This window comes from Pelodiscus sinensis, chromosome 29 (assembly GCF_052426305.1).
Source record: "Pelodiscus sinensis isolate ZL-2025 chromosome 29, ASM5242630v1, whole genome shotgun sequence".
Taxonomy (NCBI): domain Eukaryota; kingdom Metazoa; phylum Chordata; order Testudines; family Trionychidae; genus Pelodiscus; species Pelodiscus sinensis.
In genome coordinates, this window is record NC_143080.1 from 7,735,188 (window position 1) to 7,752,227 (window position 17,040).

Here is a 17,040-nt window from a genome sequence, read left to right on the forward strand (position 1 = left end):
GCCAATCAGGGTTTGGGGTGGGAAGCGCACAAAGTCTCTCTCATCCTTTCCCTGCCCTGCCAGGGGTTCACAGTGGCTAGACACACACACTGGCTGTTTTAGCCAGCGTGTCTCTCTAGCCGCTGCAGGGCTGAGGGGACTTCACACGCTCCCCCGCCCCCAGGCCCTGATTGGTCTGGGGGCAGGGAGAACACGCGGGCTACGTCTAGACTGGCATGATTTTCCGCAAATGCTTTTAACAGAAAAGTTTTCCGTTAAAAGCATTTGTGGAAAAGAGCGTCTAGATTAGCACGGATGCTTTTTCGCAAAAGCACTTTTTGCGGAAAAGCGTCCGTGCCGATCTAGATGCACTTTTCTGCAAAAAAGCCCCGATCGCCATTTTCGCTATCGGGGCTTTTTTGCGCAAAACAAATCTGAGCTGTCTACATGGACTTTTGCCCGAACGGGAGCAGCGCAGTATTTCCGCAAGAAGCTCTGATTTCAGACAGTAGGAAGTCAACGTTCTTGCAGAAATTCAAGCGGCCAGTGTAGACAGCTGGCAAGTTTTTCCGCAAAAGCAGCTGCTTTTGCGGAAAAACTTGCCAGTCTAGACACAGCCGCGAGGTCTCCAGCTAGGTGCCTAGAGGGAATGCCAGCTGTTTTAAAACAGCTAGGCTGTGTCTACACTGGGCCACTTATTCCAGAAAATCAGCCGCTTTTCCGGAATAAGCTGCGAGCTGTCTACACTGGCCCTTGAATTTCCGGAAAAGCAACAACGCTCTACTGTACAAAATCAGCCGCTATTCCGGAAAAACTATTCTGCTCCCACTCGGGCATAAGTCCTTATTCCGGAACACTGTTCCGGAAAAGGGCCAGTGTAGACAGCCCAGTAGTCTTTTCCGGAAAAAAGCCCCGATCGTGAAAATGGAGATCGGTGCTCTTTTCCGGAAAAGTGCGTCTACATTGGCCACAGACGCTTTTCCGGAAAAAGGGCTTTTCCGGAAAAGCAGCCTGCCAATGTAGACGCTCCTTTTCCGGAAAAACTGAAAACGGAATAGTATTCTGTTTTAAGCAGTTCCGGAAATTCATGCCAGTGTAGACACAGCCCTAGTATTTCTCTCTAGGGGGCAGAGAAGGAAGGGGGAAGACTTCTCGTGCACCCGCACTCCAGGCCAATTGGGGGTGGAGGGGAAGCACAAGAAGTCTCTTGGCCCCGCCCTTTCCGGGATGGCCCGGAGCCACTTCAGAAATTTCTGAAGTGGCCCCCTTTTAAAAATGATTGCCCACCCCTGTCCTAAATCCTGCCCTCAAACATTCCTACCTGCAAAACAGAGGTCCACAAAAAAGCCACTAACGTGGTGACCAGCTGGAGAGGATCGTTTCACCAGCAACGGTGCAAACATCTAGGAGGGTTCAAGCCAGAGAGACCCGATTCTCTTGGCTTGAAGTTCTTTCCATCTACGCAATGGGCTCAGCCTCCATTCTTTCCTTTTGCAGTGAGCAGCAAGGGTGGGTGCTGTCTTGTGGGAAGACATGAAACCGCCCCCCCACCCAGCTGACAGCAAAGCCCCCGCCCCTCTTCCCCTCCAGCTCTACCACAAGATCCTGCTCGCTGGCTGGCAGTTGCAATAGGACTCAGCCAGGCAGCTCTGTCTTCCCAGCTCGCATGCCTCCTGTGGGTTAGGCACGGTGTATTCCTTCACACCCTGCCATCCACCCCCCTTCGCAGGGCTGACTTGTCCCACTCTGTAGCTGGATCCGCCTGGCTCTTCCCCAACTGAAGTACTGACGCATCATGGCAGATGTGTATTTCACGTCATGCAAGTCAATACCAGTGACTTACAGAACCCTTTCCTTTATTTGCTCTTGTTACCTTCAGGGAAGCCCGTAACGGCTTTTTTTTAAAAGTTGGATTTGCCTCCTTTTGCGTTGGCATGCCCGACAGTCTTGGTGGATTCATTGTACTTTAAATATTTATAAAACAATCACATTCCAGTTTAATTTTTTAAAAGTAATAATCCTTCTGTTCTCACGCTGCTGTGTTTTCATAGCCAGTTGTTTGTTACTCACTTTCGTGGGCGGTTGGTAATGTAGGCGAGGGAAGGCAGAGCCTTCCCAAAATTGCTTACACGACTGACTGCCTAAAGCTGGGGCCACCGCCGGGGAAGACTAGGGCTACGGTGCAGCAGCTTGGCTCCGGCTGCTGGGGAAGGCAGCCCAGCTTTCCCCAGCTGCCCAGGATAGCTGGGCCAGGCCGGCAGCAGTAGGCATGGCTCTCCACGTGGCCCGGAAGGATCGGGCTGGGAGTGGGCATGGCCTTGGGCAGAAAGGGCGGGGCCTCAGGTAAAAGGGGCGGGGCTGGCACTCCTGCTCACTGTGTTTTTATTTTAAAAGGTGGGTGGAGCAAAGATTCAAGGAGTTTCCAAAACATTGAGACACTTGTAACAGCTTCCTCTCCCCAATGAGCAAATGAGCCAAAAGGTGCCATTCTTGAACACATTTCAAGTTCAGTCTAATTTTCTGCCAGACTCCTTCGGGCTGTTGCAACAGCCCTTGGGGGACAGCAGCTGCTCCTCAAACCTGCAAAGGGACATGTTTAGTGCCTGTCTCATATCAAGCTCTATTATGAACAAAACAATGGGGAAGTGCTAAAATTCACACACTTGTATGTAAGGCTGGTTGGTGTAGGCATGTGGGTCCCAGGCTGAGAGAGACAAGGAGGGTGAGGGAATATTTTTCATTGGGCTAACTTCTGTTGGTGTAAAAGCTAGGCCTGGTCTACTTGGGCACATTTTGTTGCCAAAAACTCTCTCTACACTGCAACTAAGGATGTCAACTAGTGGTTAATTGACTAGTCGAGTAGTTAATGGAATTTCCTGCGGGGGCTCTTGTACATAAGAACGGCCGTACTGGGTCAGACCAAAGGTCAGGTGCCCCAGAGGAGGTGGACTGAAGACAATGTGTCTCGTGCCATCCCTCTCCAGCCTCTGACAAACAGAGGCCAAGGACACCATTTCTATCCCCTGGCTAATAGCCTTTTATGGACCTAACCTCCATGAAATTATCTAGCTTCTCTTTAAACTCTGTTCTAGTCCTAGCCTTCACAACCTCCTCTGGCAAGGAGTTCCACAGGTTGACTATGGAGGAATGTACATTTCAAAGGAGGAATGTGGAACTCCGCGAAGAGCCTGGAGCCAGCGGGAAGTCCCGCTGACTCTGGGCTGCATGCGGCGTGCCAGCTTTAAAATATACAAGAGTCCCCAGCATTTCAAAGCCACAGCACGCAAGGAGCCTGGAGTGATTGGGGGAATCGGAGTCTTTTGCTGTCCCTGGGCTCCATGCTGCACTGCCGATTTGAAATGCTGTGCAAAGCCGGGGGCAATTGGGGACTCCCCAGCTGACTGCGGGCTCCCTGCGGCATTTCAGCGGAACCCAGGATCAGCTGGGGACTTGTGGCCACAACCCCTCTTCCCACAAGAGAGGCAGCAGTGGGGAGGGAGGATATAGGGTTGCCAGGTGTCCGGTATTCTACTGGACAGTCCAGTATTTGCGCTCTCTGTCTGGTAAAAAAAAAAAAATCAGAAAATACCGGACCCGTGCAATATCTGGTATTTTCTGATCTTTCCAGCTGTGCACCGGACGGAAGCCTGGCATGGGTAGGGGGAGTGGCTGGAAGGCGGGGCCACGATCGGCGGTAGGAGTCTGAGATTGTGCAGAAGCCTGGCGGGGGCGGGGGGAGTGGCTGGGAGTTCTCTACAATCGTTTCAGCTGCAGGATAAAAAGGAGTTCTTCTAAATTCTTCTATAGCCTTAGCTTTAGAGGAATAGAAAACAATGAAAATAGCACGCACATTTGCACAATTACTTCTAAGCCTCTTTACACAGAGATGGTGTAGGATGAAGACTGTTCATAATAAAGTTAAGTATTAAACATAGCAAGTGTGTTCGTGGTAGGGTTTTTTTTTTTTTTTGCATGACACATTTTTAGCCTGCGTGTCCGGTATTTTTTGGGAGACCATGTGACAACCCTAGGAGGAGATGGGTGGCACCATGGAGACAGCATCAGGGGCAACTGGCTTATAAGCCAGCTCTCTCCAGAAGCAGTTGCATTGTCCCTCCCCCCCAGCATTGCTGCAGCAAGGGGGGGATGCGAGTAGTCCACGCCACTACCTGAGAAGCATAGACTTATTGGGTAGTCAACTACTCTTTTACATCCCTAGTTTCCAGAGTACTTGGAAGAGACATGGAGCATGGAGCAGTCGATAAAAACAGGACGAAGCCCTCAGACCAGTGGACAGGTCTCCCAGCTCTGAAACACATGTGGAATGAACCACTGCCCACCACTCCGCCCGCCCCTGGAGTTATACCACACTAGCAACATGGCCGTGGACTTGAAATCTACAGCCACTTTTTATTACGTTAGGTGTCTTCGCTCACTGCCATATTCTGGCTTCGACTGAAGAGTCCGTGGCCGATGACAGTAGCGTTACGCAACCGTGCGCACAGAGTGCGAGTAGCTGCTGCAAGCCTAATACTCGGTCAACTCATTTGGGAAGCATGATCCGGCTGCCCTTCTTCCCCTTTTCTGTCCCTTCGTTCCCTTTCCTCCTCGGGAGGGCAGCTGTCTAGCCGTTTTGCTTTTTCCTTGCCAATCCACACCCACTTTGCCACCGGGTAAAAGCAAAATACCCTCGGGTTACCATAGCAACTGCTGGGCCAAATGACAACCACCTGACGTGGTCCGGGCTCTTCGCCACCACCCCTCATTTAGAAACAGCTACGGTTACAGAGCCCCAGAGCCAGATGGATTCTGTAGGAGCAGCTAGACACGGGGCAGCGAGGCCCGGCCCTCCGAGAATGTTTTCACACCGCTCCCAAAGTGGCTTCGGGCACTTTGCGATTTTAGGCTGCATGTCGCAGGGCGCAAGTCAGAGCTTCCGTTAGCAGACAGACATGCCCATTCCTCCCTCCTAGGGCTGCAGACTGCTATAAAAATGTTCCTGTCCTGCTGGTGAAAACTGCTTTTATCATAGAATCATAGAATAATAGGACTGGAAGGGACCTCGAGAGGTCATCGAGTCCAGCCCCCCGCCCTCAAGGCAGGACCAAGCTCCGTCTACACCATCCCTGACAGATGTCTATCAAACCTGTTCTTAAATATCTCCAGAGAGGGAGATTCCACCACCTCCCTTGGCAATTTATTCCAATATTTGACCACCCTGACAGTTAGGAATTTTTTCCTAATGTCCAATCTAAACCTCCCCTGCTGCACTTTAAGCCCATTACTCCTTGTCCTGTCCTCAGAAACCAAGAGGAACAAATTTTCTCCTTCCTCCTTGTGACACCCTTTTAGATATTTGAAAACCGCTAGCATGTCCCCCCTTAATCTTCTTTTTTCCAAACTAAACAAGCCCAGTTCATGAAGCCTGGCTTCATAGGTCATGTTCTCTAAACCTTTAATCATTCTTGTCGCTCTTCTCTGTACCCTTTCCAATTTCTCCACATCTTTCTTGAAATGTGGCGCCCAGAACTGGACACAGTACTCCAGCTGAGGGTACTTTGCTTTTACAAAAAGGAAGCTGAAAGGGGCCGAAGTCAGACTTGGTGTAAATAGGAGCAGCTGCTCATTCATCTCTCTGGGCAGATGTGGGTAAGTTTGCCAAAGAAAGGGCATAGGGGATTAGCATGAGCAGCCTAACTCGCACACAGTTGCTGTGCAGAGCAAGTGCAACTGATATGCCAAGGAAGGGATGATGCAGGGAAGGCAAGTAACTGGGGAGCGTAAGCAAAAGCAGGGTCTCCTCTATTTTCCCACCCATCTTCTCCACCATGCTCCCGTAGCTTGCACCTCTGTTTACATCTCCACTCAGGCTGGTCCAGAGACCCTGCATCCAGGGCTTGTGTGTTTGAGAATCTACTTTTCCTCTCTCTCTCTTTTTTTTTTTGTTTAAAGTAACGAAGCGCCAGACGGAATTCTAGGACAATCTCTTACTCCCACTTTTAAAATATGGATGGTTCAGGAGTGGCTACCTGCTGACATCCACTTTAAACCCGCCTGACTCCTAGCGTACTTGCATGCCACCCAGCCCCGCCTTTTCAGAGGGACCCAGACTGCTGAAATCACACAGTGGCAGACAGAAATTCTGGCTGTTTGGAGGAAGCCTTCTCCAGCAAGGCAGGTCAAGCAACCTCCACAATGCCTTTGCTTGAGGGATGACTCTGACAATGACCAAGATACAGGAGGTGGATTACATTTACACTGAATTCTGAAGACAAGGAGAAGGGTTTCTTCCAGGCCCTCACCAAGAATAAAGCTGCCTGGGCATTAAACGCACATAGACACTGGAGAACAATAAACTATGCAGCCTTCCTGGTGAATGGGGAATAACAGGTTTAATGCATCTGACGAAGTGGGTCTTTGCCCATGAAAGCTTATGCTCCAACACATCTGTTAGTCTATAAGGTGCTACAGGACACCTTGTCAGGTTTAATACAAATGCCCAGGATAGTCTCCAGAAACACTGCAAGAAAAAGCAGACAGAGCAATTTAGCCAAGACCTGCATGATGCCTCGGAGAAGGTGTGGTGGGCTTTGTTACACCTTTGCCACAGGCTACCGTTGTCTGCCACTGACCCTTTCGAAGTCACAAGCTACAAAGCAAACTTCAGTTAGATTCTCTGTCCCTGGCAATAACCCTGCCGAGTGTAGAGCATTTCCCACAAGGTGTGTCAACTGTAACAGCACTGGACTCCTCCATTTTAAAACTCCGTTAACCAATACAAAATCTTCATTAGACGATTGCCGAGGCTGCTTCATGGTGTTAAACCTTCTCTCTGTGAATCTTTAGATTTAGAGAGCCCTGTTTAGTTACACAGGGAGAAATATGCTTTTGGGATCCCAGAGCCAATATTTTCAAACCTGAGTGCTAAGACCAGTACCTAATAAGCGTCTGGATTTGCAGAGATGGGGAGCGGTTTTGGCCACATTTTGGCCAAATTTTCTATGTACCAATCTGTAGAAAAGTTACTCTAGTTTCAAGCTCTCTCTCCTAGAAACAAAAGACAGGACCGTGCAGCACTTTAAAGATTAACAAGATGGTTTATTAGGTGATGAGCTTTCGTGGGCCAGACCCACTTCCTCAGATCAAATTGTGGAAGAAAATCGGCACAACCATATATACCAAAGGGATGCAATCAAAAAAAGTGAACACACATAAAATTGACAAATCAAATTTTAGAACAGAGTGGGGATGAGGGCAGAAGGGTAGAGTCTGTGGAGTAATGACATTTTATATGTGTTCACTTTTTTTGATTGCATCCCTTTGGTATATATAGTCGTGCCAATTTTCTTCCACAAATTGATCTGAGTAAGTGGGTCTGGCCCACGAAAGCTCATCACCTAATAAACCATCTTGTTAATCTTTAAAGTGCTGCACAGTCCTGTCTTTTGTTTCAGCTACACCAGACTAATACGGCTGCATCTCTATCACTATTCTCTTAGAAACAAGTCTTTGCCTGAATTAACATTAAGGCAAGGGATTTTACATGCCCCATGGTAAGCTCTGGAATGCATCCCATGAGTGAACACTACAACTGGTTTAATACCCTGATAAGCAAGATTGTCAAGCGCTTCCCAATACAGGCTTCTAACATTGCAAAATGTGGTTTTTGGATGTAATCCTCAGCTGTGATTTAGATACTTTGCTTGACGCATGCTTGGTTTTTAAGTGAGTTTTATCACCCAGTAGTTATGGACACTAAGGATCAGCCATCCTAACCCAGCAGAGAGGCCATGGAAATATTCATTGTTGTTCTAGCCTCACAGTCCAGCATCCTGTTTTCTATTCTCTGTGCAGTGCTTTGGCCTCCCATCAGTTGCATAAGAAGCGCACACCTGCTGTACGAAAACAAGATCCTTTCACCGGCTCATTCGCCAGCCCCTAAAGAGACTATCTATCCAGACCACTATGGCCTTCATGAATGCAATATGTAGAGTCTACCGCAAACCGTTACTTAATGGAGGATCCTACATTCACTCTTCAGGGAAGTCAGATTAGATTTCCGGAGAGGGACTGAACTTAGATTTGATGACACTCCAGCTCCCAAACTGTAAGAGGACTGAGGCTAGACACACAGAACAAAGATCAAACAGGAGATGGGGCAAGAGAGCACAGATTCGAGTCAGGCTCCTTTACATCTTGCTTCAGTTTTCCCTCGCTTTTTTGAAGGGGCCAAAAATTATACCAGAAAAATCAACGCAGAGTTTTCTTCACTGAACTGGAAATTATTCAAGAGCTAATGTGATATTTTGAGCCCCTTCAGAGCCTGTTAGAATCCTGTAAAATGTTCCTGATTGCTAGAGGCAGCCAAGCAGCGAGAGAAAGGTTGAATTCCTTGAAAGAGGTAATAACCTCATTAGAGGAGGAATTTGAAAGAACAGGTTTCAGATGGATGAGGCAGTGTAGCTGCTGGGAGACTGTGACAAGGGGGCAAGAGCTGTACAGAAGTTACTGAAGGAAATTAAAGTCCAAGATAAAACTTACAGTACACGGACATCATAGGGAGGAGATGGAGAACCGTCACCAACATGGAAAACAATTCCTCCCTCTCACAGGCCTTGGGAGACAGGTTGGTCCTCGCCCAACAGACAGCGGCCCCAACCTGCAGCAAATTCTTTCTAGCAGCCACGCATCACACTTCGGGCATGCTTGCCTGGGAACCTACCCCTGCCACAGACTCTGTTGCCAACTCTGTCCACACATCTACACAAGCAATACCATCACAGGACCTAAGCACAGAAACCATCACATCAGAGGCTCGTACAAATACACATCCTCTAATGTGATCTATACCATCAAGTGCCAGCAATGGCCAATATACATGGCAGAGGGGCAAACTGGACAGCCTCTATGACAGGGGCAGACAATTTCTAAAAGGGCGACACTTCAGAAATTTATGAAGTGGTCCCGGGCCACTCCAGAAGGGGCAGGGCCTTGAGCAGAAGGGGCGGGACCAGATTTCTCTCTAGCAGATTTCTCGGCAGGAGGAGGGGGAGAAGGAGACTTTGCACACTCCCCCATGCCCAAGTCTCAATTGGCCTGGGGATGGGGGAGCAGCAGGGTGACTGCAGGCTGGATCCACCTGCTTGGTGGGCTGGATGCGGCCCACGGAGACCTCTTCCCCCACTGCTGCTCTATGACAGAAGATTAATGGACACAAATCAGATATTCCAAATGGTAACACACAGAAACCCATTGGGCAACTTTTTAACCTGCCTGGGCACTCATTAATGGATTTAAAAGTAGCCGTTCTTTTACAAAGTAATTTCAGGAACCAACTAGAAAGAGAGGCTATGGAACTGGCCTTCATATGCAAATTTGGCATCTTCATCCAGGGACTGAACAAAGACATTAACTGGATGGGCCATTACATTCAACACCCAAATGAGATCAAAAGCTAAGTATCAGACACTTACAGCCCACTCTATTATCCTTATTTAGCACGGATACTATAACTGACAGGGGTTTTTTTCTCCCCTTTCTCCTCCCCTTTTTCTGCTTTAAATTTTGGAGATTCTGAACATAAGAATGGCCAGACTGGGTGAGCCCCTGTATCCTGTCTGCCAACAGTGGGCAATACCAGATGCCTCAGAGGGAGTGAACACAACAAATTTAATCTGTGAACATCAACAAATTTCTGTACCTCTCTGCGCCTCTTGCTCCATTCATCTGAAGAAGTGGGTTGTGCCCACAAAAGCTCATGACACGATCTACATTTTTTGTTCGCCTCTACGGTGCTATAGGACCACACATTGTTTTTAAAGCAACAGAGGAACATAGCTACTCCTTTGAGACTTCTCAGCCAATGGGATAGGGTCCCTCCAAGAAAACGTAAAAACAAAGCACATCAACGGGGAAGAGTGCTTGCATGGAGCTCCGGGGGCTAGTCTATAACAAATCCGGAGCTTGCAAGAAGGGAGAGGGAAAAGATGGTTAAAAATGAGCCTTAAGACCAGATTGGGATGCTTGAACTTACTATTCCATGTGGACAAGTGTCTATGCCAGGGGTGTGCAATAATTTTTTACCACGGGTCACTTCAGAAGTTTTGAAGTGGCCCCAGGCTGCACCGGAAGGGGCAGGGCCTCGGGCGAAAGGGGCGGGGCCTCGGGCAGAAGGGGCGGGGCCTCGGGCAGAAGGGGCGGGGCCAGGACACTTCCCTGCTTCCCCACCCACAGACCATGATTGGCCTGGAGGTAGGAGAGTGTGTGATGTCTTTGCCCCTCCCAGATGTTCCCCCTAGGCACCAATACCCCTGGTGGTGGGAGGAGACTTTGTGCACTCCCCCTTCTGGCCCCAGGCCAATCAGGACCTGGGGAGGGGGAGCAGCAGTGCCTCCATGGGCTGGATCAACCCACTTGGCGGGCTGGATTTGACCCATGGAGACCCTTTTTGCCCACCCCTGGACTATGCCCAGGGCATATGGTGCCACTGATGGCAAGCAGGCCTATAAAGAGACTTTGGGTGATGGTGATTATGCCCATTGAGTGGCCTCCAGCATGCCTAGCAGCCGCCGGAAAAGCAAAGGTTGCTTCTTTCTCTCTGGGGGAAGCATCCAACATTTTTTTGGATCATTTTTTTGAGAAGACTCAAAGGCAGGAGGTGGCAATGACCCTTTCTGACATTCATGCAGACTACCGAGCCTCGTGCCAGTCGAATTTGCTACAAGCAACTGTAATTACTACTAGGCTCCACTGCCATCATTGCAGGTGTAAAAGACAAACATAGGGAAAGGAGAGGCAGCCCTGCTAATGCTTTATTTGGAGACCAATCTCAAGGAGACCTTTCCAGGCACGAGAGGGGCACATGGCCTCTGTCATGATGCGCACAACGCAAGGGAACAATATAATTAGGATTGTGTTTGTGATACTAGCACTTGTCCTAGTAGAAACTGGAGTGAGATGCCTCCCAGTTCACTTCCTAAGGGTAGTGACTTCCACGACCACACATCAGAGCAGGACTGGAACCAGATGAAAGGCTCCATCTCCTTGGCAATTTCAGCAGCCAATGTCATTCTACCACTCAAAAATCTCCCTCTTTTTCTTAGCGGGGTAGTTGCGGTAGTCTGTCACATTAAAAGCAACGAGTAGCCCTGTGGCACCTTAAGAGACTAACCAAAATCTATAGAATCATGAGCTTTTGTGGGTAAAAACCACATCCTCAGATGAAATTTCCACTCCAACTCCTGTGAGGACATGGGTTTTACCCACAAAAGCTCATGCTTCCATAAATTTCAGTTAGTCACTAAAGGTGCGTCTACACAGCAATTCCGTTATTTCGAAATAATTTCAAAATAACAGACGGCTTATTCCGACTTCTGTAAACCTCATTCTATGAGGAATAACACTTATTCTGAAATAGCTGTTCCCAAATAGCAGCTGTGGAGCGTCCCCCCTACTGCTCATGAAAATAGCGCCCCCCCCGGGCCATTCAAAGTAATTACTCCCCAGTGCCTCTTGGGTCTCTAAGTTGAGGTAGAGCATCCACATTAGGGGAGCCTGCCTGGGACTCATTTTGAGGCTTCCCTGTAGTGTAGAAAAAAAATCCAAAATAGCTTATTTCAAAATAAGCATGCTGTGTACACGTACCCTAAGGTGCCACAGGATGACTCCTTGCCCTCTTGTTATTTTAATAGTAATTGACTGGCTCTCCTTGCATTCTCTCTCCTTATTTCTCCTACACTGTATGTTGTAGCCACCGACAGCAAGGAAACATTCCAGCCACAGCCAAAAATAAATACGAATCCACCAAAACGTATACCCCTCCAAATCACCAATCCATAAATCCAGCGTCATGCAGATTTACAAGAAGAAAGTGCTGTTGCAACATCAGCCATCACTGTTCTAAACCCTCAGCATGTGAGGAAAAACCAACTCTTTCATGCAAAACAAATGGACACAAACTGCAGACTTCTGCACAAAGAATCACTGCCCCGGTCCCTGTTTTGGAAACACTGAAACACTGTCCCTAGAGATCTTAAGTGAAGGCATTAAAGCAGTTTATCTTCTAAGCAAATGCTTAGTCGGGGGGGAAATAATTGAAAATTGTGGCTCTTAGGCTGTGTCTAAACTGGCACGTTCTTGTGCGAAAACAGTGGCTCTTGCGCAAAAACATGCCGCCTGTCTACACTGGCCGTGCGTTCTTGCGCAAGTAAACTGACTTTGTACTGTAGAAAATCAGGGCTTCTTGCATGAGAACTCGGACGCTCCCTCTCAGGAAGAAGCCCTCCTGCGCAAGAGCTCTTCCAGAAGAGGCCAGCGTAGACAGGCAACATGAATTTTTTGCGCAAGAAGCCCCTATGGTTAAAATGGCCATCAGAGCTTTCTTGCGGAAGAGAGCGTCTACACTGGCATGGATGTTCCTGCACAAAAGCACATCTCTTGTGCAAAAGCACATGCCAGTGTAGATGCTCTCTTCTGGAAAACGTTTTGCACAAGAACTCTTCCGCACAAGAGTTCTTGCACAAGAAGCTGCCAGTGTAGATGTAGCCTGTCTTCCCCATTTCTGCACACTCAGAGATGTTCTCTTCCAAAGAGGCAAGTGCTTGGCTTTGCTGTGTTCATACTGGCTCCCTGTAAACTCTACATTCAGGGCCACAGGCAATTCCTCAGGTCCTCCTAAACAGCCTTCTTCATGAGCATTACCTTGTAAAGCCTGCCAGAATCACTTTCCTTACACCTCGCTGGTGGAATCTGCTTTTCCACTGCGGCCTCCTTCACTTTCTCCAACAGGCAAAAATCTCAAACCACATCTGCTTCATAAAAGGAACAGCTTGAACTGTTAGCTGCATGGTGTTCTCCTCTAACCCCACGGACCGACTGACTTGGGCCTAGCCAGCAAATTGGAAACACCTGCAAAGGTATGTGCTAATGCACGGCAGCTGAGACTATAATGAATCACTTGGATCCCTTCAGTTCCCTGCCCGCATTTTGCATTGTGTCTCACTTTATGTGGCACCCCTGTATGTGACCGTTTGTTGCATGTTGCCTTTCTGTAATGGCAGGAGGCATGATTAGCGCACTCTGGGGAGGAGATGGGTGCAGGGGATGTGGCAGATATTGCAACTCCATGCCCTGTCTTTGTGGACCAGGCTGTATAGCTGTGCATCAGTGTGTGCTTGGGGCTATCTGCAACTTCAGCCGGGAAGGAACTAAAATCCATTAGATTGCAAACTCCTCCAGAGGTTCCCCTCTACTTCCCCTCCCCCCAGGATGCTGGCATATACCAGTCCAAACTGCATTTTGCAGAGACCAGACAGCAAAGAGGCTTTTGGCATTAAAAAGCCTTCTTTCTGATCCAGCAAGTGGATAGCACTGTGTCCAAGGGGTCCCCCACTTTTTCAGAAGGGCACCCACAGATTTGTGCTCTGTTTCATGTGCACTTAAATCTGTGTCTCTGTAATACTGTTACCTTAAGAACAAGAGCTGTGTGCTAACTCATAACTGCTAGCAATACCTCCGTTTTAGCTTTGGGAGTGCAAACCACATGTGCCGGCCTTTAGACAATCTGGCTTGCTGGGATTAGCAGAGTAAAAGGCAAGGAGCTTTGCAAACTTTGAACCCCTGGCCAGAAAGCAGGGACTAGAGAGAGGCCTCCTAACACCTGACTGAGCAGTCCTCCGATGGGGCACAGGATGAAAACTCACATTTCCTGCCATGCAGACTGACATGGGGAACCCAACATACGCTCACGGGGTAGGTGCTATTGAGAGATTTTTTTCATCTACTTCGATTAGGTGCTTCTTCAGGAATTTTTGTAATTATATTTTCAGACCTATACCAGGCATATGCCCTACTACAGGGGTTATAAATTATTTAATTCCTTGATGAGTATCTCTTCCCTTCAGCATTTGCTTTTAGCAGTGGTAGTTACAGCCAATGGCTGCTTCTCAAGGAACTTTCTTGGCTTGACCTTTCTGCTGGTGGGAGAAAGCTAAATTAAGTCTGCTACTTCTCAAGAATCTTCCAATTTCTCCATCACTGGATACACTTGAACCTAAGGGCAAGTTCTACCTTTACACAGCCATTTGCAGCCCTCTCCATGCCGGAGAGTAAAATGTGAGGGCTAGTTAAATGTATACCTGCTGCTCGAATCCTAGGGAAGCTTGTTAGTTCTGAATCAATTCAATGCCATGCAAGCTAGTGAGTGCCGATTGCTGTCGGTGGGATTAGTTAAGAGATCTGAATACACCCTGGCCCTGCTGTGGTCAAACAGAAATCCACATCACACCATTTCAACAATACTTCTCCCAATAACACCACACGATAAATCACTGGCAAAGCACAGCCCCAGAAATCCAGGAGCATGGAGAGGGAAACGCTTCTCTGGAGCTTCATGCTCATCCATAATCTTGTTCCGTGTCTAACCCTGAGGAGCTGAGATAGTTCAAGCATCTTTGTGGGGTTCACCTGTTGCACATGCGTCCCCACAGGATACCAAATAGGGCGCACACTCCTCATTCCTAGGAGTGGTTCACCTCAGACTGTCCTGATGACACTGCCCGTTCTGCTTTCAGCTGCTGCACGCTGCTCCAGGCTGACAGGTGCCTGTCGTATAGCTGCAGAACTGACTTATGTTCTGGAGCTCGGTTTCGGTCATTAAGCAATTGCCTTGTGCCAGAATGAGGGACGTTAGCTATCGTTTAATCGTGTCACCACACACAATCCTATCAGTTACATGATTATTTGACAGTCCCTAGAGGCAGAGCCAGCAGCTAGCATGCTCCCAGCCCCACTTCCAGGGGGCCCCTGCTACACCTGTCTGCGTAGAGCCTGAGATCCCTGTGGACTGAGGCTACAGCAGCAAACCGCCCCCCCCCCCCCACACACACACTGCTGTCTCTGATACAGAGATAGCAGCATGGGGGGAAGGGGGGCACCTCCACAAACCCGGTGCTTGTGGGGAGCTGGCTTTTAAGCAAGCACTGGCTCCTGCCCACTGCTCCCCCACTGCCTCTGTGGGAGACAGCAAAGAGAGGGGAGGCAGGCTAGGGATGTAAGCAACCAGTCTACTATCCGATAAGCATAAGTTTATCAGTCAACTGGTCCTTCGACCAGTCCCTTCCCCTCTGCTGCCTCTATTGGAGCACTGTCTACCACCGCCGGTAGGCTCAATACATTTAACAGGCAGAACTGCAGCGAGGTTCGCGCCCGGGGCTGAGCGCTAACCCCCGTGCAGCTTCCCCGCGTATCGACTAATCGATGGAAATTCCGTTGATTAAACTAAATTTAACAGCCCTAGGGTAGGCAGCTCTGTGGAGCCAGCACATGCAGGGAGCTGGCTTGAAAGCCAACTCCCTGCGTGTACCGGTTCCTGCCTGCCCCCCTCACATTCCACTGCTGCTGCCTCTCTATCAGAGGCGGCAGCACAGAGGTGTGGGGGGAGGCGAGGCAGCACTGCAGGATCCCGAGCTTGTGGGGAGCCGGCTTAAAACCCAGCTCCTCACGGACTCCCTCCTCCCCCAGCTGCTGCCTATGATACAGAGGCAGCAAGGCCAGGGAGTGCATGTGGTCATTAGCAGGGCTCGACAAACCGTGGCGAGATCTACTTGCCAGCCCCACACCACGCATGCACCAGACCAGCACTGGTGAATGGGGCGAATGGAGTGACCGGCTGAAATCTACTCGCCCGAAACAGCGATTTGTTGAGCCCTGGTCGTTAGGATTAACCAATAAGCCCAGGCTTATCAGTTCGTCATTTACACACCTATATGCTAAGACACCTGGCCAGAAAGCAGCCTTTTCACAAATAGCAGAAAAGTCTCAAGCCAGAGATACCATGAAATATGCCAATGCAACAGGAAATCTGAATCTATGCTAAGAGCCCCTCATTCTGGGGAACAAGGTGATGACTGTAATTAATTGAAACCATATAATTTAACCAGACTTTAAATTGGGTGACGCTAGTTATTTTTGCTCTGCAGGCTCTTCGGGTCCTTCTCTGAGTGTGAGGCTCACACTCACAACCTGGGAGCAGGTCCAAACTCAATGCTGTTTGCCCTTGGGCTGGAGGGAGGGTCATCACTATGCGATGTGAGGCTCCCCATGTTCAGAGGCTGCCCTGGCAGGACTCCCAGCCCTTCCTGACCTGAAGTGGGGGAACTCGCACCTGGTCTCAGCTACCAGGATGATCCAAAGCTGCTCATTTTTTTTTTAAATGGCAAACTGGATGAGGAGGAAAGAGAAAGTGATCTGGGGACCATGAAGTTCTAAGCGTCCCAAACTAGCCAACAGACCTCAGGGAGGAAGAGCGAGCTGCAGATTTAATTAAATGTTATGGAAAGGGGGGAATTAACAAATCCTCAACTGGGTTCTCAAAATAATTGAGCTTTTCACTCAAAGCTTAACTCAGATGCACATTACTACACAAAATGTGCGCATCATACTGCTTAGAAACAGCCTCCAGAGACCTGGTCACCCGTAAAGCCGCTTTTCCCAGCAGGAGGAGGGAAGCACCACACACGTGTTGTACCTATTGACAATAATCTAGCAGAACTATTACGTTGCCTACTAGAAAAGACAGCTCTTGTGTCCGGATCAGAGGAACAATTTCACAGTGGCCACTGCGAGAGGGGCTTGGCCTTTCCCTCTCATCTAACAGGCAACATTGACCCCTAGTAGCTGCAATCTTTTGAAAGGTAGATAAAAAAGCCAATGTGGACTCCAGAGATAAGAGGGATGTCAGCCTGAAGGTGAGGCTGTGCTGAGCAGCTGGGACAGTTATAAAATACTGTCATACGAGCTTGAAAAATAAAAATAAAAGGCTAAACTGCAATATCAGCTGACTGAGACAAATGCTCCCAGGACTCGTCTTACTCATAGCAAGCCCTAGCTACCGTACATTTGCCTGCGTTCGACGCTTTATAACACATCTGCTTCTCATTTTGATGGAACCTACATCGTGTCTCCAGCTCTGAACTTCCCATTTACAATTATGAAATCTCTTCCAGTTGGCCACCTCCTCCACCTTCCCCCATCGCCAGGAGATTAAACTTTGGAAATATTTCC

At 48.8% G+C, this 17,040-nt stretch overlaps 1 protein-coding gene across 1 annotated transcript in view; it reads right to left on the reverse strand.

Annotated features, from left to right (window-relative positions):
* Positions 1-2,384: 2,384 nt before the first annotated feature.
* BRCA1 (BRCA1 DNA repair associated) overlaps positions 2,385-17,040 on the reverse strand; it is a 78,830-nt gene continuing 64,174 nt past the window's right edge. The window contains exon 23 of the mRNA XM_075911346.2: positions 2,385-2,559. Within this exon, the coding sequence (XP_075767461.2) occupies positions 2,492-2,559 (68 nt within the window). The 3' untranslated portion in view covers positions 2,385-2,491. The remainder of the gene's footprint in view (positions 2,560-17,040) is intronic.